Here is a 24,085-nt window from a genome sequence, read left to right as displayed (position 1 = left end):
CTTAAGTCGTGAATATGGCATCTGTGTTGTAGAAAAGGATCTTGGATTCAAAGTGCATGTCACCTCGGGGAGCCATTAAGAACTGTCTCCCTCTACAATGCATTCTGTAGTAGTAGAAGAAAACATTATGAGAATGATTATGAAAATAAGTCTTCCCTAAAAGTAAACACATATATAAAATTTATTTTAGGTATCTTCAACATCCATGATCACACCACGGTGGATTGTACCAGTAAGTTAATGATATTTGATTTACCTTTTATTTTGATTGCCCTTGCAGAGCAAGGCCTAAAGGATTACCAAACTCTTGTTTTTCCTTAAAAATGGGGTCATTCCCAAAGTTCTGTTAACTTAATGGCTGCAAACTAGTGATTTAGCTTTTCTGTTTGTAAAGGCTTAAAGCTGCCGACAAAAACAAAAATAAAAATCTGAGGTGGAGGATGGTAAAAAAACAAACCAAAACAGCCCATGACCATCAAAATCCCCTTACTTATTACCATAATCATTAGGGAAAGGTGGCTTGGAGCTGAACTGCTGATGCCCGGGCCTATGTTGTCACCTCTGCTCAGGTGTGGTGTCTGTCTGTCTCAGCAGAGTGGCGTCCTTTCCAATGGACTGGTAGGAAGTGGACCATCCTTGGCAGGGAAGGAGGGACATGGTAACAGAGAAGTAATCTCGCTGATTTCTCCCCCAGCACCATTCTTGGTGGATGCTGTGACCAGGTGAGGAAATTATTTCTCCATTGCAGTTCTTAGGCATCTGTTAGGAGGAAAGAATAATAAAATTAATATATTTATAGCAGTAATGTCAATTGTTCTTTAACTGAACTTAATTGAAACTGGATAAATGTTTTCTCTGTTATTTAGAATAGTGTTTTTTCTGTTTTTTGTCAGTAACAATTTTCGACAAAATTATAAAGTAGCCCTTATATATTTTTATGAAGTCTTCATAAATGTTAAATGTTAACAGGCTTATCTTAAAAAATTTATATTTATTTTAAAATTCATTTATGTCTTTTCCTTTCATTCTTTTACTATTATGTTGTCCATCCATAAGGTGAAGAGTCATAGATAAGAGTGAGGTAGGAGATTTCCAAGATGAGGCCTCTGAATGAGCCCTCATACCTGTTACAAGTTCATTTCAACATATTGCTTGCCACAAACAGAAGCTGGAATCAAAAGACCTTTTGTTTGGCATGTAGTTCAACTCTTCATTGTTAGGACCAAAAGATGTACAATTGCCTTCATTCTCACCTCAGACTTTTTCCTGGTGGTCTGTTTCTCACATCCTCCTGGTGCTGAGAGAGTGTAGGTCAGCTGAAGTAGATGCTTTCCTAATTAAAGAAGAAATTTCCTCATTAACTGGAAGAATTATTAGAGCTGATTAACTTGAGAGAAATTGATAGTTTCATTTTAAAGTTGTTCTCTTATCCCCACGGTCTTCAAAGTAATATAATCACTCACTCAGCAAACACTTATTGAATGTCTGTTATGTACCAGGCATTGATTTTATCTGGTTTGGCAGCACTGAAGATAGCAGTGAACAAAACAGGCATGGGACTTGCCGTAGGGAACTCACATGTAGTTGTCAAATAGCACTGTATACAATTCTAATAGGTTATTTTTCTAACCATATATATGCCTAGTAATTGCCACTGTAAAAATAGAGATTATGTGCAGAGAACCAGGTAATAATGCTTTGTAATTGAGTTTATACAATAAAATATGAGTCCTTAGGACTTCTAAATTAAAAATTACAGATGAAAGAAGAGATTGTCTACATTCCTTCCCAAAACAAAATAGTCATAGAGGAATTAAAGAGATCAAAAAGGACAGGTAGTGCACCTGAAACTAATATAATGTTATATGCCAGTCATACCTCAAAAAAAAAAAAAAAAGATAAATGAATCAGTGGAATAGAGTAGGGTCTAGAAACAGACTCACACATACACAGTTACCTGATTTGTGAAAAAGGGATGGTGTAGTGCTGTGGGGAAAGGATGGTCTTTTAGTAAATCAGCTGGACAAATTAAATATCTGTGTGGGAAAAGATTAATCTTGACCCAACCTCAGACCATACACAAAAATCCATTCTTGATGGATTGCAGATCTAAATGTGAAACATCAAATAATAAAGCTTTTAGAAGAAAATATAAGCAAACATCCTGGAGATCAGGAAAATTTTTTAAACAGGTCACAAGATGCTTTAATAATGGGGAAAAAATCAGTAACTTGGATTATATCAAGAACTTCTGTTCATCAAGAGAAATAATTTCAAGATCTCAGAAAGGGAAGCCAGAGAGTGAGAGAAAATACTTGCACTTCCTCCCTCGTCCCCTTTGATCTCTATCTCTCTTTCTTTGACAAAGGAAAGAATCTTTATATATCTAGAATATAAAGAGCTCTTGTAAATCAATAAGAAAAAAACAGCTAAATAGAAAAATTGGCAAGACTTGAAAAGGCAGTTCAGAAGTGGATATCCAGATGGTCAATAAGCATACAAGACAGTGTGCAACTTGACTAGTCATTGAGGAATACAAATTCAAACCACCATGTAGTGACCACTATATACTACCAGAATCACTGAAGTGAAAAAGACACATAGTATCAAGTGTTGGTGAAGGTATGGGGCAACTGGAACTTTTCAAAGTGGAATAACCATGTTGGAAATAGGTTTGGCAATATCTACTAAAGCTGAACATACCCAGTGACTCAGTGATTCTATTATTTACATACTCAGTAGAAATACAAATAAATGTCTATCAGAGGATATGTACAAGAATGTTTGCAGCAGCTGTATTCATAATAGCCCAAGCTTTGAAAACTTTCCAAAAGCCCATTAATAGTCAACTACATAAATAGCAATGCAAATGAATTGTGTAAACATAATTATGTATATTAGTTTGTTGTGTAACAAATTGCCACATATTTAACATCTTAACACACATTTATAATCTCATTTTCTGTGGGTCTGAAGTCTGGACACTGCTTTGCTGGGTCCTCTGCAACTACTGCAAGCCCATTAGTTAGTGAGTTTTGCCTGTATGTACAGTTTCCAAATGGCATTCCAGTGTTTACTTTTAAATACAAATAGGTGCTTTCCTCATAAATGTGAAGAGAGCCAAAGATTTCCAGATGTTTGAGGAAAAACTGAAACCGGTAAACTGAAAAAGAAACGGAGGAAAGAAGGGAACATGAGCATCAGAAACTTCACAAATGATAGTTCCATGAGAGAGGAGATGCTGCATCCATCCAACACTAATAGGAAATGAAAAAGAAAGGAAACAGAAAACACAGTGTTCTTAGAAATTATTAACCATGTTAAAAATAAAATCTAAAGAATGTGTGGAAGATAAGATTGAGGAAATCTCCCAAAAAAGTAGAACCAAAAGATGAAAACTGGGACAGAAGAGAAAATTGGAGTATTGGTCCAGGCAGTCCTATATATGAATCATCGAAGATCCAGAAAGAAGAACAGAACACATAAGAGAAAATTGTCGAAGGAATTGAGATTTCTTGGAATTACTTCAGTTTTGTTTTTTGTTTTTTTTTTTAAGATTTTATTTATTTGAGGGAGAGACAGAGCATGAGCTCTGGGGGAGAGGGAGAAGGAGAGGGAGAAGCAGACTCCCCGCTGAGCAGGGAGCCCGATGTGGGCCTGATCCCAGGACCCTGAGATCATGACCTGAGCCAAGGCAGACGCTAAAACGACTGAGCCACCCAGGCGCCCAGAAGTACTTGAGTTTTTAGATTAACTGGGCCTGTGTACCCAGCAGAGAGAATGAAAATAGACAACACCAAGGACCATCATGAAATTTCAGAATATCAGAATTAAGAGAGGATATATAAGTCCAGAGAGGGAGGTAAAAAAGAGTACATGAAAGGATTGGTAATCAGAACGACAGCCTACTTTTCTGAAAGCAAGAAGTTAATGGAGCAATGCCTTCAGAATTCTGGAGGAAAATTATTTTTCACCTAGATGTTTATATCCAGACTATCAATGAAGTGTGAGATTAGAATGAGTAGACCTGGAATTTCTCTAAAATATATACTTCTCATGCGGTCTTACTCAGGCATTTACTCACTGGAGGATGTGTTCCATCAAAACAAGGTGATTATCCAAAAAGGAGGAAGACACGGGACCCAGGAAACAGGTGCAGGAACTGACCAGGAGGAAGGTGGAGGAAAGCTCTGAGGCAGCAGCTGCCCCACTGGTCTAGGAGCAATTCTGTACAGATTTGAAGAGGGGATATAGAGTTCCAGGAAGGATATTGCCAAGAAAAAACACAAACACGTGGCTTACCCCAATTTTTGAAAAATTACATGACGTTTGAATGTACTGTGGAGAGATCCATGGTTCTAGGCTGCAAGTTTAAGGACAAATTAGAAATAAGTACAGAAAACAGAGCAAAGAGTGAAAAAAATGAAGCAGTTCTTCCAATTCAGAAAGAACAAATTATGTAAGAAAAAAATATATGCTTATATCAGTTGTGAAAATATTTACATAATTACAACAAACACTGAATATTAACATGATGAAAGTTGTCTGTTTAACTGTATTGAAAAGGTAGGAAGGAAGGATTGGGGAGCTGGTGAGTGGGTTCTGAGAATGGTAAACCTTCATAATCCATGGCAGGAAGTCATTGTAGAAACAGGCCACTTGGACTTTTGCTAGTTGTACATCACAATCACCTGGAGGGCTTATTAAAACACAGCTTGGGGGCGCCTGGGTGGTGCAGTTGGTTGAGTATCTAACTCTTGGTTTCAGCTCAGGTTGTGATCTCAGGATTATGAGATCGAGCCCGGCATCAGGCTCCATACTCGTCACTCAATGGCTGAGTCTGCTTGAGATTCACTCTCCTTCTCCCTCTGCCCCTCCCACTCATGCACATGCGCTCTCTCTCTCTCTCTCTCTCTCAAATAAATAAATAAAATTTTAAAGCAAGTAATCGCAGCTTACTGGGCCCCATCCTCAGAGCCTCCTATTCAGTATGCCTGGGGTAGTGCTGAAGAATTTGCATTAATAACAAATCCAAGGGAGTATACTTGGAGAAACAGAGATACAGAAAAATGAAGGAAAATGCCAGGAAAAAAAGAAAACTGTTGAAAGTGTTTGTCTCTATGTAGTAGAAATGGAGGGGGCTGGTACACATGACTGCTTTTTCAACTATCAAGCTTGTTAGTAGTTTCGACATGTTAAACTATGTCCTTTGTACTATGTATTTTGATGTGAAGTCTTAATGAAACTGAGATAGATGACATTACATCCTTGCCTCTGAGTTCATGCTCTTCAACTATGGCAGAGACTCTTGGGTGCTCATGCAAAGCCCATATCCTTTTATTTTTCACATAACTCTGACAAAGCAGATTAACTGGTGTGGGAACTCAGCCACAGCCATCTGGGACTATCTATATAAAGCACAGAACAGTGTACCCACTTACCTTGGTATTTCTTGAGCAGGTTTGCTCTCATGCTCAGCACAGTATTACTCTTGCCATTCATAATAATAACCCTGATTCATTAAGAAATGATTAAGTGTTTGGTATGTTTTATTCAAGGCAGTAGGGGAAATTGGTATCTCTAGATTTCATTTCAAGATGAAATAAGCATCATTTATCTAGAAAATTCCCTTCTGTAAATATCTCATTACTAAATTAGGCATTGCAACACAGTCATTTAGATCTATAATTTACTCTCAACCTGCTCCATGTAACACTGGTGAAGAAATGCAGGTTGCTCCCAGCCCAGTGGTTTCACTGAATAATAACCCCTTCTTTCTTCCTTTCAGCTCTGTTCCAACGTTGGCGGAAGAAACCATCTTGAAGCAGAAGTGTTTACTGACAACTGAGCTCTGAGGGATTGGCTCCTTCTCACCTATAACTGGAATATCCAGCACTCTGCAGCTGTCCGTCCTGGAATCCATTTCCACTGGAATGTTCAGATTCAGGAACTTGTCCTTACTTGTGAGTAAAATGCTCACCCAGATTTGACTTCAACTCAATGAAAAACATTTTCCGTCCAACTGGAAATTTTTAATTACACTACATATTTGCCCAAATGAAGGTATCTGGTCTTTTACTTTCTATAATCGTATTAAAGTTGTATATTCCTGAAACAAGGGAATTCTTTTCCCTATTGTTTCCTTCAAACTCTTGGCTCCATCTAGTGGTTATAACTGTTCATAACCCCTCCATAACCAGGCTGTCTGATAGTCAATTATGGCCTTTTGAATGTTATTTTTCTCTTTAGTATCAGGGTGTGTCCTTGATCTGAGCACCTGTTAGAGAAGTTGCCCTTATCCATGCAGTACCTGGAAATCAGGAATTTAGGAAATTAATGAGGACATCATGTAGGTAGTTTGAGGCCTAATTGTTTATAATTATTACAGTATAAAGAGAAGTTTAGAATACAGAAGGTTTTCAAGTGTCTCCCATACTTTTGACTTCTTACTGGACTGGCTATCTTAATACTTCTAAGTTTACGTCAAGGTAAGCTAAACCTTGAGAAGAATACAGAGAAATCAATTGTGCATATATTGTGTCCTGTTTTTTTCAGCCCTGCTTCCCCACAGGAAGCCCTCACATGCACCACACACATACTCTCTAACTTTTCAGCCTGGACAGAGACAGCAGTCACTTCTCCACACTGGCACCGATTTGGATATAGGCTCCATCTCCTTTTAATATGAGCTGAATAAATTTAGAACTTGTAAACTAAAGAAAACAAAACAAAAACAAAAATACCAGGACAGAAATAAGGAATCGGGGGTTGAAGGGGATTTGTTTCTTGAACACCTGTGTCTGAAACTGTACTTAGCATACTGTAAGAACTCGTATCTCACCTTACATTAGGAATTTTGTGTTAATTTTAAAAAGTCTCTAGAAGTTCCTAATCACTTCTGGTATAAAAAAAATTTCTGGATGTTAAAGTAGCACATGTGCATATAGAAAATGAAGAAGAGTGTAAAAATAACCTCTTGCAATCCTGACTTCCAGAAAAACACTCTTATTTTAGCTTTAAAAATTCAGAATGCAGGAGGTAAACTGCAGTTGCTGCTGGAAATGAGGATGAGGTAGAAACCATGTTGGTATCATTGTTGTTAATCCCTGTGATCAAGGATTGATGTCAAACTATACCTCCTGGAATTTGATGTTTAGTTTTCTGCCCTGTATTATGTATATAACTGAGTGTGAATTTATGTTGCTCAGCACAAGAGAACATCCAGTTTTGTGATCTTTAAAACTCCATGGTTTGGACTATCCTGGGTTCCCTGTAGCATAGTCATGGGCTAGGCAAACACACACTAGTGTCTGATTGGAAAGCTCAGGAATTTTAATCTTGTGCTGTTTCCCAGGGAGCTGTAGAGTTTGGAAACCACTTTTGCACAGAACAACTTTGCTGAAGGAAAGAAAGTTGGCACTTCTTGCTGGCTGCTTCCCCTGAGCCATTATGCTGAGCTTGTGAATTTCATTGGTGGAGCTCTTGCCAATTCTTAATTGTAAAACAAATTTTCTCGCAGCTGTAAGTGACACCTAGAACCAAGGGCTTGACCAGGGGCCTGACCCGAAGCACCCTGGACTGGACATCAAATTTCCAGTGTGTGACAATGCTAGATGTACGGAAAGGTCAAAGTTGTGCATCTAACCACAGAGCAGCTGAGGGATTACTAGATTGGAAGGCCCAAACTTCCCATCCAGTTTAGGAGGTAGCACCATCCTTCTTTTAAACTTTTTGCCGTTTAGGAATACGTTGCTGAAAATATTCTATAACCTCTGTGTCTTCGGTATATATTCTTGCCAGTTAGCGTATCGAAAAGGACTTTCTTAGAATTTACTTAAATCTCAGGCTTAAAGGAGGAAATTTTGTCTTTTGTCCTGACACAAAGTGGTAAACATGGAAATTAATACTTTAATGATGAATTAGCCCTGGCAGTTTAGATACCTGTCAAGTATAACTTCCCTGTCATGACTGCTGCTTGTGCCTTCCCCAGAGTTGCTGTAACACTGATCTTGTTCTTGCTCATCTGAGAGTGGAGGGGAGAGAATGGCAGGGCTCAGGATATCTGTGAATGTGTCCGAGAGGGAAGGGAAGTCTGTCTCTGTGATGAGAGAGAAGCCGATATATGTGAGTCAGTAAAGAATGTGAGCAGAGTGAGATTTGAGATAATACTGGATAAGGAGGCAGGTCGGTTACACTGAAGTGGGAGGAGGGACAGCTCTGATGGCATGACCCGCTGTTGACCTTCAAGGCATAGTCCTCCCCTACAAAGATTAAAACCCACCTGCACATCCGAGAATCATCTGATTAACTAAAGCTCTGATCCTCAGATGAGATGAAATAGCCGTACTGGCTGTTCAAAATGACAGCTAGTTGGGCAGGAAGTTTCCCTCTAGAATGAGGTTCCCATGCATCTTAGTAAATGTAGCTAAAGAGAAATATTGGCAGCATTTAATTAAGTCAGAAGTAATGAGAACATGTTTGAAAAGAGAGCAAGAACAATAGTTTATTTGAGGGCTCCAGCTAGAAAGCTGTTAGCATTCTTCCGTTTGAAGGTAGTTTGGAGGTGATTTATAGATGAGATAACCGACCCAGATTGGCAACAAATAACAGGAGGCTTTTAGCCACAGGCTCAGCTACTCTGTGGTTACTTTCTTCCCATTTTCCAGTACCGGATTTGACTGTGGTGACTCATTAGGATCAGTGATGATGGAACTTGTGACTGGGAGCAGATTTGAGGCTGGTGCTGAGAGAGTGGCAGGGCTTCTTTTGTTGTCTTGCCAGGCCTCATGCGTCTGTGGGGCTTGCAAGGACTGGGTTGTTGCTGCTGCCCCTGTCTCATGGCTTACTGTGCGCTCCGCCCCAGGAACGCTTAGTACAACCACGCAGTAGGCGTCTGCTGCAGGCCCTGGGGGGCGGGGGGCAGAAAGGAGAGGAACCTCACATCAGGCCCTCTGACAGCCCGGGTGCGGGAAGGGAGAGTTGGCATGGTGGTTTAAATACGCATGCTAGGTTTCAGCTTTCTGCCCTCGACTCTTCTTCTGAACTTGTAAAATGATAAACGAGATCCTATTCCTCACTATTGTCCGTAGTGTCACCTTTGTATACACTGGAATGGCTCATTGTTCTTTCACGCCTGCCCTTCAAGAAGCACTGCTGAACAAAGGCATGACTAGGTTCCTTTGGTCTTGATAAATTTAGACATACCCTGGACAGCTTTCCTAAAATGTTTGTATTGTTTTAAGAAAAATTCTTTCTAAAAATACTTCTTAACAGCCTACTGACTGTCTTCACCTTTGTCTGCTTTCGCACAATCACAGATGCTCTGTGGACAGTTAAGGATGAAAGCCCTGGGTTGTTCCTTGCATCTTGACTGCTTGTTCTTACGCTAGAACCCCCATCTTCTCTTGCCTAATAAGCCCCAGAATGAAAGCTCGGGTGTCATTTCAGAGACTTTGTTAGAGCAGAATTATTTGGCAGTCACCTACATAAAGAAAAATCTTCCATCTTTTTCGATAAGTAAGGGTCTTGAGAAGCAAAGCTCTTGTCTTCTCACCGAGAGCAGGGATGAGCGAAGTCTTCTTGAAGAGCAGAGAGCGTTGATACTTCAGCACTCAGCTGGGTGCCCAGGCACCAGCGCGGCACACACGAGGGCACGGCCGGCGGGCTCTGCTGCCCCCAGGCCGCACTTAGAGGAGCAGCGGCCCACTCCAGTCCCACGCTGCTGCCGTGCCTGCCTGGCGCCCGGGGGTCAGGCCGCTGTTCACACAGGTTCTGCAGCAGCAGCTGCACGTGGAGGCACCCTCATGTGCACACGGCAGGGTGCAGTCATGGGTCTTCCAGCTCTGAGAGTCTTTGTGAGGCCTCACCAGTTTCTAACCAGTCTTGCCTTCAGCCTTTCAGTTACTTAGAAGCCTGGAATCTTCGGCAGACTGAAGAACGTACATTTCTATATTATTTGTCCTTTTTTCCGCTCAAAAAGGTAAACACGGTGTTTTTTCCAATGATCAGAGGAAAGTTGGAAGCTTTTCCTATCTCTCAGCCTTCAGGATGAGGAAGTGTGTTTGGGGCATAGAAGTTGGTCCTGAGCCGAACGCCGCTGCACTAGCTGTAGTGATTTCCAGTTCTCAGATAGGGCACGTGAGGCTCTTCATCACATTGCCTGAGACAACAATTCAGTCACTTCCGAGGATTTCTCTTTATCAGGGATGTGTTTCAGCACAGACCCCTGGCTCTTTATTTTCATAAGTAAATTTTCTTCTCGGGGTATGATAGACAGTTAAAAGGACCTCACTAACTATTTTGTGTTTACTTTTTATATGTGTAAAGCTTTGCAGTAGCTTTTAAAGTGTAATTTATTTTTATATCGAGTGCACTATTCTTCACTGTGTTCCGCAGTTTTATATGACTTGTATTAGAAGCACTGCACTGCACTGAGTTGTTTGTACACTGAACTGAGAACCGTAGATGTGACCACAAATAAAGCTTTTGTGAAACATTTCTGTTCTTATGAGCTGTTTTCAGTTTCTTGCGAGTGGAATACCTGCATGCTGCCTGTTTTCTGTGCTCAACACCATTGTTAGATCAGAGCTGCTGTAAATAGGAACACGAGGGACCACGTGGAAGCCGTGAACAGAAGCAGCACCAGTTTTCAGTGACCATTTTAATATGTGTGGTACAAATTTGGGAGTAGAGGCATTTTCAAAGCTTAAAAACCTCATTGGTCATTCCCAGCATATCCTGGCAGGCACAGTGGTTGTTCCCAGGAGCAGCATGGTATGGTAGAAACACAGCTCTACTACTCAGTACCAGGAGACCTTGAATAAATTGCTTAACGAACCCGCGCCTTGGATCCTTTGTCTGGGACGGGATGGTACATTGTACGTGGTGCAGCATCCGGGAGACAGTAGTAGATGTCCTCCATCATACCATCCCAATGAAGAACATGCTGCTGGGCAGAGGTCAGTGAGGCTCCTGAGAACAGTTTCTTTTCTGCTCCCCTCCTCCCCCTTCCACCCAGAAAACAGATAGCAATGGGCTCTGAAAACCAGAGAGCTTTTCTTAGGCTCTAATGCATGTGCAGGGCAAGGCAGGCACCTGGACTCTCACCTGTGCTGGAAGTTCTCCTCAAAGACATTGGGCATTAAGCAACCAAAGCACTCTAACTGAAGCACAGTGACTCATTGGAAAGATATGGGGAGCTCTCTGAACTGAGAGGATGGGTGGAAGTGTGGACTCCTTCTCTGGCACCAGCAGGAATGGTCTGGCTGCTCCCTGCTGCTCACCCTTACTGGCATTTTGAGTTGGAGAGGGCAGGACACCGAAGAAGGCTGTGGATCCTCAAAGGGAGGGGAATGGTTAATGGGCTACCAAGACAGTCACAGATTTGGGAGAAGACACTATATATCACAGTTGTTAAAATCTGAAGAAAAAGAAAATTCAGGCCCAGAAAATTCAGGGAAGTTGACAATAGCTGGGTAATTGCTCTTTAAGCGTTGGAGATAGGGCTTGCACTTTTTTTAATTGTTATGTTAATCACCATACATTACATCATTAGTTTTTGATGTAGTGTTCCATGATTCATTGTCTGCGTATAACACCCAGTGCTCCATGCAGAACGTGCCCTCTTTAATACCCATCACCAGGCTAACCCATGCCCCCACCCCCCTCCCCTCAGTTTGTTTCTCAGAGTCCATCGTCTCTCATGGTTCGTCTCCCCCTCCGATTCCCCCCCTTCATTTTCCCCTCCTGCTATCTTCTTCTTTTTCTTAACATATATTGCATTATTTGCTTCAGAGGTACAGATCTGTGATTCAACAGTCTCGTACAATTCACAGCACTCACCATAGCACATACCCTCCCCAATGTCTATCACCCAGCCGCCCCATGCCTTCCACCCCAGGGCTTGCACTTTTTTAAAAAAATTGTATGTTGGGGTGCCTGGGTGGCTCAGATGGTGAAGCATCTGCCTTCGGCTCAGGTCATGATCTCGGGGTCCTGGGATCGATCTCCGCATCAGGCTCCCTGCTCAGCGGGGAGCCTGCTTCTCCCTCTCCCACTTTCCCTGCTTGTGCTCTCTCTGTCTCTCTCAAATGAATAAATAAAATCTTGAAAAAAATGTATGTTAATACTCCACAAACATCTATTTTAATGTGATTTCTGTTCTTAAAATATTCAATATTGAAAAAATGAACCCAGCATGCCACCCAGAAAGGGCTTTTGTGGTCAGCACCAAGAAAAGGCAGGAGGGGCAAAAAGGGAGCTCAGGTCAGTAAGGCCCAAGAAAATTAGCTCAGTGTTGGTTTGGGGGTGGTGTGGTAGGCTTAGGCTGATTTGTCCCACAGTCAGCCCCACTGTGCTTAGCTTCCAAGGTTCCATCCTGGAGGAGAGACCCAGAGGGGTGCAGAGCGGCCTTCTCACCACAGCAGGGTTGCCCATGCCCGCGCGGGCCCTGGTGGCCCACTCCCTAGCCCTCTGTAGTACACCCTCACTCCTCCAGGTGCATCAGGCAAAGGTCAGAGCTAGTTCACACTCTCAAGCTAGGAAATTAGGATGTTGGGGTGGGAACTAGAATTTCAAGATGACCTGGTCCCAGCTCCTCAGTGCCTAGATCAGAAGAGAGGTCCAGAAAGGAAAAGGAACTGGCCCTAGGTTGTAGGGCTAGGGGTAGGAATTCGCCACTCTCCTCTCACTTCCTTCAGCACTGCCAGTCTTGGCTCCCTCGGTCACAGTTGCCACAGACAGTTGCCACAATCTCAATTTTTCTGCGGCACCCCCGAGGCCCTTCCTCCCTGGGTCCAGAATTCCCATGCGAGAAGCTTACCCATTTCAAACCTCTGTGGCTCTAAGCAAAGCCTCCTCAGAAAGAAGCCACAGCACGGAGCTCTGGTCAGCCCTTAGCAACCACCATTCTACTCTCTGTTCCTGAGTTTGCCTTTTTTAGATTCTACATATTAAGTGATATAATTCCGTATGTGTCTTTCCCTGACTATGTCACTTAGCATAATGCCCTCAAGTTCCATCCATGTTGTCACAAATGGCAGAATTTCCTTCTCTCTCATGGCTGAATACTATTCCACTGTATGTATGACACATTTTCATCCACTGGTGAACATGTAGGTTGTTTCCATTTCTTGGCTGTTGTGAATAATGCCACTGGCTCTTCATCAGTTTAGGTTAGGGACTCTCTCACACATCTGGACATGTGGGTAGTTTGGCATACAATTCCACGTGCTCATGGATCCCTTAGGGGTCCTCAGGTTGAGAGCTGGGTTAATGATGGGAATATCTGGCCAGGGGAGGTATTAGGGGTGGAGAGGGGGGGAGAGAAGGAGTGGTTCTCCTGGGCAACTGCCGGCTCCCCTCACCACTGTCTGCAGCACTGGCCAGCAGTACAAGCTCAACAGATGCTTGCTTAACCAAGGCCTGAAGGCATACGGTTCTCAACCTAGAATAGTCACGAGCACAGTGCTATAGGCCAACTGTTGAATTATAAATATAAGTACAAAAATATACCCTGCTGGAGCCCTGTCCATCAGCCTTTCTGCCTTGTGCTTGTACATGGGGGTGAGACTAGTGCCTTCCTCATGGTGTGGTGAAGGTGGTGCAGGTTCAAGGAGTTAATACCGGAATCCATCTGCGTGCTGATGCCTCCCCAAGTCCCTGTCTCCAACCCAGATCTCTGCCTGCACCCCCTCCTGGCTCCGTATGGCTATTACACAAGCCCCTCCGGCTCAGCCTATGGTAAGCCAGACTTGAAGTGTTCTGCCGGAGCCCCCACCCCAACGCATGCCCTAACGGCAGCTGCTGCGTGATCCTGGTCACGGTGAGTTATTTCCTTGCCCTTGGTTCGTCTCTCTCCCCTCCCATGTCCGACTAGTCCTTAAGTCCTGCTGGGTCTGTCTCTGAAGTGCCTCCTCATTTTTGCGGCTACACCCCTTGACCAAGTCAGCATCTGGCTTGAGTTCAGGCAATCGCTGTTGTTGGGTGACTCTATCTTCCAACTGTAGCCAGAAATGAAGTCCTGCTACTCTGCATTGAAACCACATGGCTAAATAAAATCTTTTTTTTTTTTTTAAAGCGCCTCGGTGGCTCAGTCAGTTAAGCATCTGCTCTCAGCTTAGGTCATGATCCCAGGGTCCTGAGATCGAGTCCTGCTTCTCCCTCTGCCTCTGCCTCTTTCTCTCTCTGTCTCTCATGAATAAATAAAATCTTAAAAAAAAAAAAAAAAAAGTAAGAAAGAAACCTCAATGGCTTCCCATTGCCCAGAACACAAAATCCAAACTCTTTCCGATGGCCTCCATGGCATGGTCTTTGGCTGTGCTGCTTCCACTCTTTCGGGTGACCCGCACTTACTCTCCCAACTGGGCCTGCCTCCTTCTGCTGGGAGCTTGGTGGCCCCAGGCTCTGTGCCTTGAGGCTTCTTGTTTAGGGTTCAGGTTGCATACTACATCCTGATGTACCCCTGTGCACTCCAATATCAGCCCCTCTCCATGTCACCACCTTTGTGAGTTACCTATTAATTGCCTTCCTGATAATATAAGCCCGTCCCTTGCTGAAATTGGGGGCACCTAGCTTGCCTCCTGGTGTACAGTTTGTGCTCAGATATTTGTTGAATGAAGGGACCTGGGGAGATGGCCGAGACTGACCCCAAGACCATGCAGGATTTCACCTCAGTGGTGCAGACACTCCTGCAAGAGATACAAGATAAATTTTAGACCATGTCCGGCCAGATCATTGGAAGAATCAAGGACATGAGTAGTCCCATTGACCACCCGGAGAAAAACACTGCAGACCTCACGACACAGGCTGCAGTGGAAGAACTGGAAGGTAAATACAAGATGCCTGCCACACCAGAGTTGAAGGTTGCTAATGTATACTGAAATCTGGAACACCGTTTTTACAAGCCAAGAGAAGACCAAATGGCTTTTTGAAGCAACTACTATGTGTAGACAGGTTTTCTATTACAAAGCATGCATTCTTCTTAACGCATATTATATAGTTTATAGACTTAACCCCCCCCCCCCCCGGTTTCTTGAACATGGTCACTTCACATCTTAGACCTTGGTCAGTTGTGCTGTTAAATATTAAACACTGAAACTTTGGTGGTTCCTGCATAAAAGTGTCAAATTTTTTAGTGTAAGAAAATACTGGTTGAATGAATGCTGAATTGATTAAGCATCCACTGTGTTCCACAGACCCCATCGGATCCTTAATTTAGGTTTTCCCGTATACTCCTTACCACAACTTCTGTGGTCTTACAAAGAACCAGGAAGTCTGGCTTCCAGTGGGTGTTGGACCAGGAGTTGAAACAAGTCTGTGTGACTCGAATACCTGAAACCAGCATGTTGCACACCTCAGGCATTCACACCACAGGTCACCAGTTGTCCTGGTTTGCCTGGGACTGAGAGGGTTCCTGGGACGTGGGACTTCCAGTGCTAACAGCAGGAAAGGCCCAGACGTCTCAGGACAACTTGTCACCCACGGTATTCACAGGCTGCAGGGGTGCCACATCTGTGTTACTTGGTACTTACTTTATTTTTTTAATTTATTTATTTGAGAGAGAGAGCACGAATGGGGTGAGGGGTAAGGGAGAAGCAGACTCCCCGCCAAGCAGGGAGCCCCACACGGGACTTGATCCCAGGACTCCGGGATCATGACCTGAGCCGAAGGCAGACACTTCACCGACTGAGCCACCCAGGCGCCCAGGACTTACTTTAACATTATTAACAGTTTTTATCAACTTGCTTTTACACAGCCTTATCCTAAAACGTAAATCACTGTTGTGACGGGCTGGTTGTAGTTTCGCTAATGTGCAGTGAAATACAATTATTAAAAGGTAAAGTGGTCTATCTGTTGTATATCACATAATGCTATCTCACAGAGTCTCAAGGGTGAGAGCTTGGCCTGCTTTGTGAAACCCTGGCCCACCTGCACTTCCCCAGACTCATGAGCTGTTCTTCCTGCCTCTGAGCTCTTCCCGAGAAGCACTATGCTTCCCTCCAGTAACTTGGTCTGGGAGGGTCAGTGCTCACTGCCGTGTGTGGGTTCCTTCCTTCAGTTCACAGCCTCCCCACGAGGGCTGTTATCACTAAGAAGCCAAAGAGTGAGTATCCTATTAGCGATGTCTGGGTGTGTATGTGTGTGTGTGTTGGGGGTGTTGGTAAGCAGTGTGTCTGGGCCATAGATGGTACACTTGTCACAGGATATGAACTCAGGTCTATCTCAGGCAGAACCAGAACACAGGCCCAGGTCCTTAGGAAGACCTGGTTCATTTGAGCTAGCTTTGGAACTGTCTGTTTGCTCCTTTCTCAATCAGAGTGTTGAGGGCTTATGTCTTGAGCCCTTTCACCTCTGCCTTGACACTTCCTGTCATCCGAGAGCTGCCTGCAGTCTAACTGGCCCTCCCCACCGGTTCCATATCTGGGACACTGGAGAGCCCTGCCTCTGTGAAACTCACTCAAAGCTAACCCATTTGCAGCTCAGCATCAAAGTGAATGCACGCGGTTTTGCAGTATTCTCTGACTTCTGAGCAGGGCTGGGTTTAGAGTGAGGTGAGTGGGGTGCCTACAGCATACCATTAAGGAGGTGCTTACTCCTAGGATCACAGGAGCGCCCACAAACTGGCATTTTACATCTTATGCACCTCACTCATTTTACATCTTACATTTTACATCTTATGCACCTCACTCATTTCCCCCTCAAGGCTGGATGCTGGGCTTCAGATCTTAAGAAGTTTCTGAAGATGGGCCTGGGTTATGAGCTCCAAAGGCAGCTCCTTTCAGCACTGCCATGCCAGTCTCTGAATCTGACTGCAGAGCCTGGAAGTTGGGGTGAGTACACTAACCGGCACAGAGCCTCTCTCAGCAATCACAGCAACTGTTACTCGGAGCAGAGCAGATGCCCAGAGATGCTTAGAGGGCTGTCAGGACCGCCTGGCCCCTGTGGGCAGGCTGCCCCAACCAGGGAAATCCCTGCAACCACAGGGCCATGGTGTCCTCAGTGACCACAGGGGGGCGCTGCAGCACCGCAGTCAAGAAATAGAACTTGGGCAACCCTAGGTCCCAGCCCCTTCCACATGCCCAAAGGTAACACAGTCTATGCATCCCTGAGCAGCAGAGTTTAGATTTGCCATCTTTTGAACCTCATATAAATAGAATCATACTGGATGTATGATTCTGAACTTCTCCAATTTTGTTCATCAAATGGAGCATCTACCATGTGCCAGGCTCTCTATCAGGTGTTTAGGACACAGGAATGAGCATCCTCCACAACAGTCCTGTCTGCACAGAGATTCCACATCACCGAAGTCCTTCCAAGTGGTCCCCGAGGCCATGCTGACCCGATGAGGCAGACAGTCCTGCCTCCAGATATTCTGGAATTGCCTTCTTGGTTCTGCTCAGAGTTTTGGAGCTTCCTTCCCCATTGCCCCAGATAAAGATATCACAAGAAAAGACAGTTACAGACCAATCATCCCTTATGAACATAGATGCAAAAATCCTCATCAAAATATAATCAACTGAATCCAACAACATATTAAAGGATTATACACCATGATCAGGTGGGTTTTATCCCAGGAGTGCAAGAGGGTTCAGCCCCACCAAAATCAATATAATGCAACGCATTAATAGAACAAAAGACAAAACCATGATCATCTCCATTAACACAGAAAAGCATCTGACAAACTCTCACATCCTTTCATGATAAAAACAGTCAGAGAACTGGAAGTTCAAGGGAATTACCCCAACGTGTTAAAGGCCATATAGGAAACGACCACAGCTAACACTGTACTGAATGGTAAGGCACTGAAAGATTTCCTTCTGAGATCAGGAGCAAGGTAAGGATGCCCGTTTCACTACTGCTACCTAATACACATTGGAAGTCCTAGCCTGAGAAATTAGATAAGAAAAACAAGTGAAAGGCCTTCGAATTGAATTGGAAGAAGTGAAACTATCTCTATTTGCAAAGGACATAGTCCCATATACAGAAAATCCCAAACTATCCACAAGAAAGCTACTGGAGCTAATAAGTGCAAAAGCAACCCCCCCAAAAGATATTAACAAGATAATTCTATTTACAATAGCATCTAAAAGAATAAAATAACTAGGAATAAATATAACCAAGAAGAATAAAAATTTCTACACTGAAAACAAAAATTGTTGAATGATAAAGAAGACCTAAATAAGTGGAAAGATATGTTCATGGGTAGGGAGACAATATTGTTAAAATGTCAAAACCAACCCAAAAGATCTACCGATTCAATGCGATCCCTAACAAGATCCCAGCAGCCTTTCTTGCGGAAATGGAAAAGTTTATCCTCAAATTCATAAGGAATTTCAAGGGACCTTGAGTAGCCAAAACAATCTTGAAAAAGAAGGACAAAGTCATAGGATTCACACTTAACTGATTTTAAAACTTACTACAAAGCTGCAGTAATCAAATAGTGTGGTACTGGCCTAAGGCTAGACATGTAGACCAATCAAATAGAAATGAGAGTCCAGAAACAAACCCATATATCTATGACCAATTGATATATATTTTTTTAGATTTTATTATTTCTTTGACAGAGAGAGAGAGTACAAGTGGGGGTGGGGGGAGGGGACAGAGGGAGAGTGAGAAGCAGGCTGATCATGACCCTAGCCGGAGGCAGATGCTCAACCGACTGAGCCACCCAGGTGCCCTGACCAACTGATATTTGATAAGGATGCCAAGACCATTCAGTAGGGAAGGGGCAGTCTCTTAAATGATGCTGGGACAACTGAATTTCCATTTGCAAAAGAATGAGGTTGGATCTCTAGCTCACGGTGTACACAAAAATTAACTCAAGTGATTCAGTGACCTAAATATAAGAACTATACAAATCCTAAAAGAAAACTTAGGTATATATTTTCATAACCTTGGATTTTGCAATGGAGTTTTAGATATGATTCCAAAAACATGAGCAACAAGAGGAAAATGGATAAATTAAACTTCATCAAAATTAAGAACTTTTGTGCATCAAAGGATATTATCAACAGATTGGAAAGACAACCCAGAGAATGGGAGAAAATATTTGCAAATCACATACCTAATAAGGAATTAATATCCAGAATGTATGAAGAACTAAAATTCAGCAATAACAGGATGAACAAAAAAAATAAATGTTGATAAGGATGTGGAGAAATTGGAAGCCTTATACATTGCTTGTGGGAATGTAAAATGGTACAGATATTGTGGTAAATAGTTTGGCATTTCCTCAAAAAGCTAAAGAGAATTATCATATGATCTAGCAATTTCTCTTTTGGGTATATACTCAAAAAAATTGAAAACAAGGACTGGAAGAGATCCTGAGCATTGCTTTTGTTGCAACATTATTCACAATAGCTAAAAGGTGGACACAGCCCAAATGTCCACCAGCACACATGGATAGACAAATGTGGTCTATCCATACGAGGGACTACTATTCAGCCTACAAAAAAAGGAGTGAAATTCTGATAGAAGCTACATGGATGAACCTCGAAATCATGCTAAATGAAATAAGCCAGATGCAAAAGGATACATATTCTGTGATCCCACTTATCTGAAATATCTAGAATTGGTACATTCATAGAGACAGGAAGTAGAATCAAGGTTGTGCAGAGTTGTGGAGAGAAGAGAATGGGGAGTTGTTGCTTGATGACTGCAGAGTTTGTGTCTGGGACAATGAAAAGGTTTTGGAAATGGATAGAATTGATGGTTGCCCAACTGTCTGAATATAATGAATGCCACTGAATTGAATACTTAAAAATGGTAAAACTGGCAAATTTTGTTCTATATATTTTACCACAATTAAAAAATAAAAGAGGGCGCCTGGGTGGCTCAGTCGGTTAAGTGTCTGCCTGGCTCAGGTCATGATCTCAGGGTCCTGGGATCGAGCCCCGCATTGGGCTCCCTGCTCAGCGGGGAGCCTGCTTCTCCCTCTGCTCCTCCCCCACCCCCGCTCATGCTCACTCTCGCTCTCTCTGTGTGTTTCTCTCTCTTGCAAAAATAAATAAAATCTTAGAAAAAGTGCATATGTCACCCAATTCAGGCCAACGATGTAGAAGGAGAAACTTGCTGGAGAGCCAAAGGATAAGATGCTGTCTTTCATTTCTCTGGACCTGCTGTGGTCATCTTGCTCATTAGGCTGAAGGATGAAACCACCAGGAAAGCAGTGACAGGTGGAAAGGCATAGGTCCTGGATGATGTCATTAAGCAACTGAACCAATGGGCCATACAGTCAGTCCTCTCTTGGGATTCATAGTTACGTAGGATAATAACTTTCTTCTTGTTAGAAAAAGGAAACACCAACACCCAAGACAATAAAGAGCTAAAAAACGCCAATTCTATACTTGAGTTTAAAATAGGGAATTTTCTGGGGTGCCTGGGTGACTCAGTCGGTTAAGCGATCGACTCTTGGTTTCAGCTCAGGTCATGATCTCAGGGTCGTGGGATTGAGGCCCGCGTTGGGTTCCATGCTCAGCAAAGAGTCTGCTTGAGATTCTCTCCCTCCACCCCTCCCCACCCCTCTCTCTCAAATAAATAAATCTTTATTATTTATTTTTTAAAAGATTTTATTTATCTATTTGACAGACAGAGAGAACACAAGCAGGGGGAGTGGCAGGCAGAGGGAGAGGGAGAAGCAGGCTCCCCGCTGAGCAGGGAGCCTGATGCGGGACTCGATCCCAGGACCCTGGGATCATGACTTGAGCCAAAGGCAGACGCTTCACCAACTGAGCCACCCAGGCGCCCCAATAAATAAATCTTTTTTTTTTTTTTGAAGATTTTTATTTATTTGACAGAGAGAGATACAGCGAGAGAGGGAACACAAGCAGGGGGAGTGGAGAGGGAGAAGCAGGCCTCCTGCCGAGCAGGGAGCCCGATGCGGGGCTCGATCCCAGGACCCTGAGATCATGACCTGAGCCAAAGGCAGACGCTCAACGACTGAGCCACCCAGGCGCCCCTAAATAAATCTTTAAAAAAAATAGGGAATTTCCCGAAAGACCTGAAAGATCAGAGAAGTTGGAGTGATGGCTTAGCCCTACCTGAAGGATTAAGAAGATGGATGATAACACATCACCTTCCAAGTAGCTGCAACCAGAACAGCCCTCATAGTCCCTGGAAGCAAAGAACAACTGTAGAGAACAGTAGAAGATATTTTGGAGGATAGTTGCCCCTTTGGGGAAGCAGAAGGAGCCACAGGATGGAGAGGACGTGAGCAAACTCTGGACCCAGGAGGGTGAGGGGGTGGGACCCTGGGGGTTCCTATGGAAACCTCCTGGAAGATGAAGCAAAAGCAGTTTTAGAGAAACAAGTCTATGTGGCTGGGTTCAATTCTTATTTGAAAACTGTTGAGGAGGCGCCTGGGTGGCTCAGTCGGTTAAGCGTCTGCCTTCGGCTCAGGTCATGATCCCAGGGTCCTGGGATAGAGTTCCCTGCTTCTCCCTCTCCCTCTGCTGCTCCCCTGGCTTGTGCTCTTTCTCTCAAATAAATAAATAAAATCTTTAAAAAGAAAGAAAGAAAGAAAACTGTTGAAAACAGAAAAAAAGGAAACGAACACACGCCAAATTAACTGAAGAAGGTAAAATTGTGGATTTCCTTCCAGATCGTAGTAAAAATCTCCAAACTGAGAAGTATGCCCTGCCATCAGGAAAATCACAGTTCCAAAGGGAGACGCAGAAACGGCTCTTGCAGAAACTTCAGTCCTCCCTGCACTCACCGAGAGAAAGAAATGAATTTTCACGCAGAGCCCTCCCAGAGCGGACAGTGGGGCAAGTGGGAACCCCCAAGTGCTGACGGTCATTGTGGGGAGGCTTTCACAGGGGAGCTCAGGGGCACGTGGGGTAGGGGGAGGGAACTGACGGCTACACGGGGGATTGAGGCACGGGCCGGGCCGGCTTGCCACACTCCTGCCCGGAGGCTGGGCACATGGCAGCACTCCGCTGACCTCGGCCTCCCCGGGCTGCTGGGATGAGAGGGCCATGAGAAATGAGGGCCCTGGGCCTGCCGGGTGACCCTCGGTGACCGCCAGTGTCCATGCTGGGGAAGGAGGAGGGCAGCCAGGACCTTCCCCTCAGCGGGCCACTGAGGAGCCCTGGGCCGGGATGGTCCAGGGGGTCTCAGCCATGGCCCACGGGGGGACAAGTACTGGGGAGGAGTGGGCTGCCACTGTCCAGACTGGCTCATGTACACCGGGCTCAGAGGACTGTCTGAAAGGCCCTGTGTCCCTCTGGTGGAAGCTGCTCAGTCCAGGGACCTGGAAGGCCCAGGACACGCGGGGAGGGCACCGGGCTTTGTTGGGCTGCCGGGGCCTGGAACAGAGCTTGCGCTCGCTGGCTGGCCTCTCGGGAGTGGCAGCAGTGGGCGCTGGGGGTCCAGAGGGCCGGGGCCCAGGCCGCCCTCCCTCCTCAGGGTTGAGCATGGGGTGAGGGCCGCTGCGGGGCCTGGCACAGCGCGGGTTCCTGGCTCGAGGCTGGCCTTTGCCCGGCTCCTCTGGTGGCCTCAGACGGGAGCTTTCGCCCTGCCACTGTCCCTCCCCATGGTGGCCCTGGCCTGGCTGCTCCCCGTCCCTCCACCTCCCTTCTCTGGGGCCTGGCTTCTCACTTCTGCTGCCTTCAGACAACCCAGGAACCCTGGCACAAATGCTCTCGTTCACTCACCTGCTTATTGTTGTGTGCTTTAGTTTTGTGTTTTGCGTCACATCCCCGTGGCCATACCTTATTTATTTTATGCCTGGAAGTTTGTCCATTTTGATCCTCTTCACCCATTTCACTCAGCCCCACCCCACCCCCCCAACATCTGGCAACTACTAGTCTGTTCTCCGTATCTGTGAGTTCGGTTTCGGTGGTTTTTGTTTTGTTTTGTTTTTAGATTCCACCTATAAGCGAGATCATGTGCTGTTTGTCTTTCTCTGACTTATTTCACGTAGCATAAGGCCCTCTAGGTCCGATTTATTCTCAAACTGACAACGTGCGGGGCCCCTCAGAGATCCAGGGATGACTAGTTCGGCCCTTGAGGAGGTCGCTGCTCTGGAAGGAGTCAGATGTAGGAACTGATGGGGATCGTGTTCCTGCGGCAGAGTCAGTTGGGCAGGGGGGTCCGGGAAAGCTTCCTGGAGGAGGTGGTGCCGAGGCTAAGACGTGAAGGAAGAGAGAGAATTTCACCATCAGCTGCAGACCTTCAGTGGCCCCAGGCAGAGTGTGCCAGGGGTGAAGACTGCACGTTGGGCCGGATTCTGGGGTCAGCCAGCATCAACAAAATTAGCATCACCAAGAAAGATAACGCGGCGGAGGACGAACTCGGAGGGCACCTCCTCCATCTTTCTGGCCAACTGAATGATGTGTAGGTGCTGCACTACCAGCCGCAGACAAGGGGGAGTCCAGCCCCCGACCACCGTCCTTGGTCACACAGAGCCCTGCCTGTCCCCCTCACTAGCTCAATAATTAGGGCTGAACTTACCCGGGGAGGATTTGAAGACAGACCTCCTGACTCAAACCAGCTCTGCCGGAGGGCACCCTGGGGCCCTGAAGTTTCCCCTCATAGAAGTGTTCCTCGGGTGAAGGTGTCCCGCCTGCAGGGGCCCTCAGGTGAGATGTGAACTCGCAGAGAAGGGGCCAGCGGTGGGCTGCTTTGTCAGGTGGGCGCTCGCCCCGTCTCAGTGCTCTGGGGGCAGATGATGCCCAGGGATTCTGGGTAGTGGAAGGGCCCCAGTCACGGTAGGGCAAGCAGGGCAGTCCTGTCTCTCACCTCACCCCCATTCCCAATGCCAGGGAGAGAAATGCTGAAAGGGGACTGGGAGGCCCCCCAGACAGGGATGGAGGGAGGCTCTTCTAGTTGAAAAAGTCTCCCCAAAATGGCAGAAATCTTGCTGCTTACCATTTAGGCTCACTCATCCCGCAAAGAGGTGAGGCCACCTACTACTGTGATCTTTCTTGTTAGGGTGTCCCCCCAAAAGATCTGTTCAAGTCTTAACCCCCTATACCTGGGATCGGGACCTTATTTGGAAATGGGGTCTCTGCAGATGTAAACAAGGTAAGGTGAGGTCCTACCAGATGTAGGGTTGGCCCTAATCCAGTGACGGGGGTCCTTATAA

At 44.9% G+C, this 24,085-nt stretch overlaps 1 protein-coding gene and 1 pseudogene across 4 annotated transcripts in view; both read left to right on the top strand.

Moving 5' to 3' along the window:
* EPB41L5 (erythrocyte membrane protein band 4.1 like 5) overlaps positions 1-10,495 on the top strand; it is a 143,116-nt gene extending 132,621 nt beyond the window's left edge. For all 4 annotated transcript variants that reach the window (XM_064586415.1, XM_064586414.1, XM_064586416.1 and 1 more), the window contains 3 exons: positions 191-232; positions 592-722; positions 5,789-10,495. In XM_064586415.1, the coding sequence (XP_064442485.1) occupies positions 191-232; positions 592-722; positions 5,789-5,855 (240 nt within the window). In that variant the 3' untranslated portion in view covers positions 5,856-10,495. The remainder of the gene's footprint in view (positions 1-190; positions 233-591; positions 723-5,788) is intronic.
* A 4,135-nt stretch (positions 10,496-14,630) lies between these two features.
* Positions 14,631-14,921, top strand: LOC129045593 (heat shock factor-binding protein 1-like; annotated as a pseudogene).
* Positions 14,922-24,085: the final 9,164 nt, after the last annotated feature.

The sequence above is a fragment of the Mirounga angustirostris genome, unplaced genomic scaffold (genome assembly GCF_029215605.1).
Source record: "Mirounga angustirostris isolate CCGP_5_RB_7025 unplaced genomic scaffold, mMirAng1.0.hap1 SCAF_3, whole genome shotgun sequence".
Classification (NCBI taxonomy): domain Eukaryota; kingdom Metazoa; phylum Chordata; class Mammalia; order Carnivora; family Phocidae; genus Mirounga; species Mirounga angustirostris.
The sequence above is the reverse complement of the archived record's forward strand: the minus strand, read 5'-3'. Positions and strand labels throughout refer to the sequence as shown.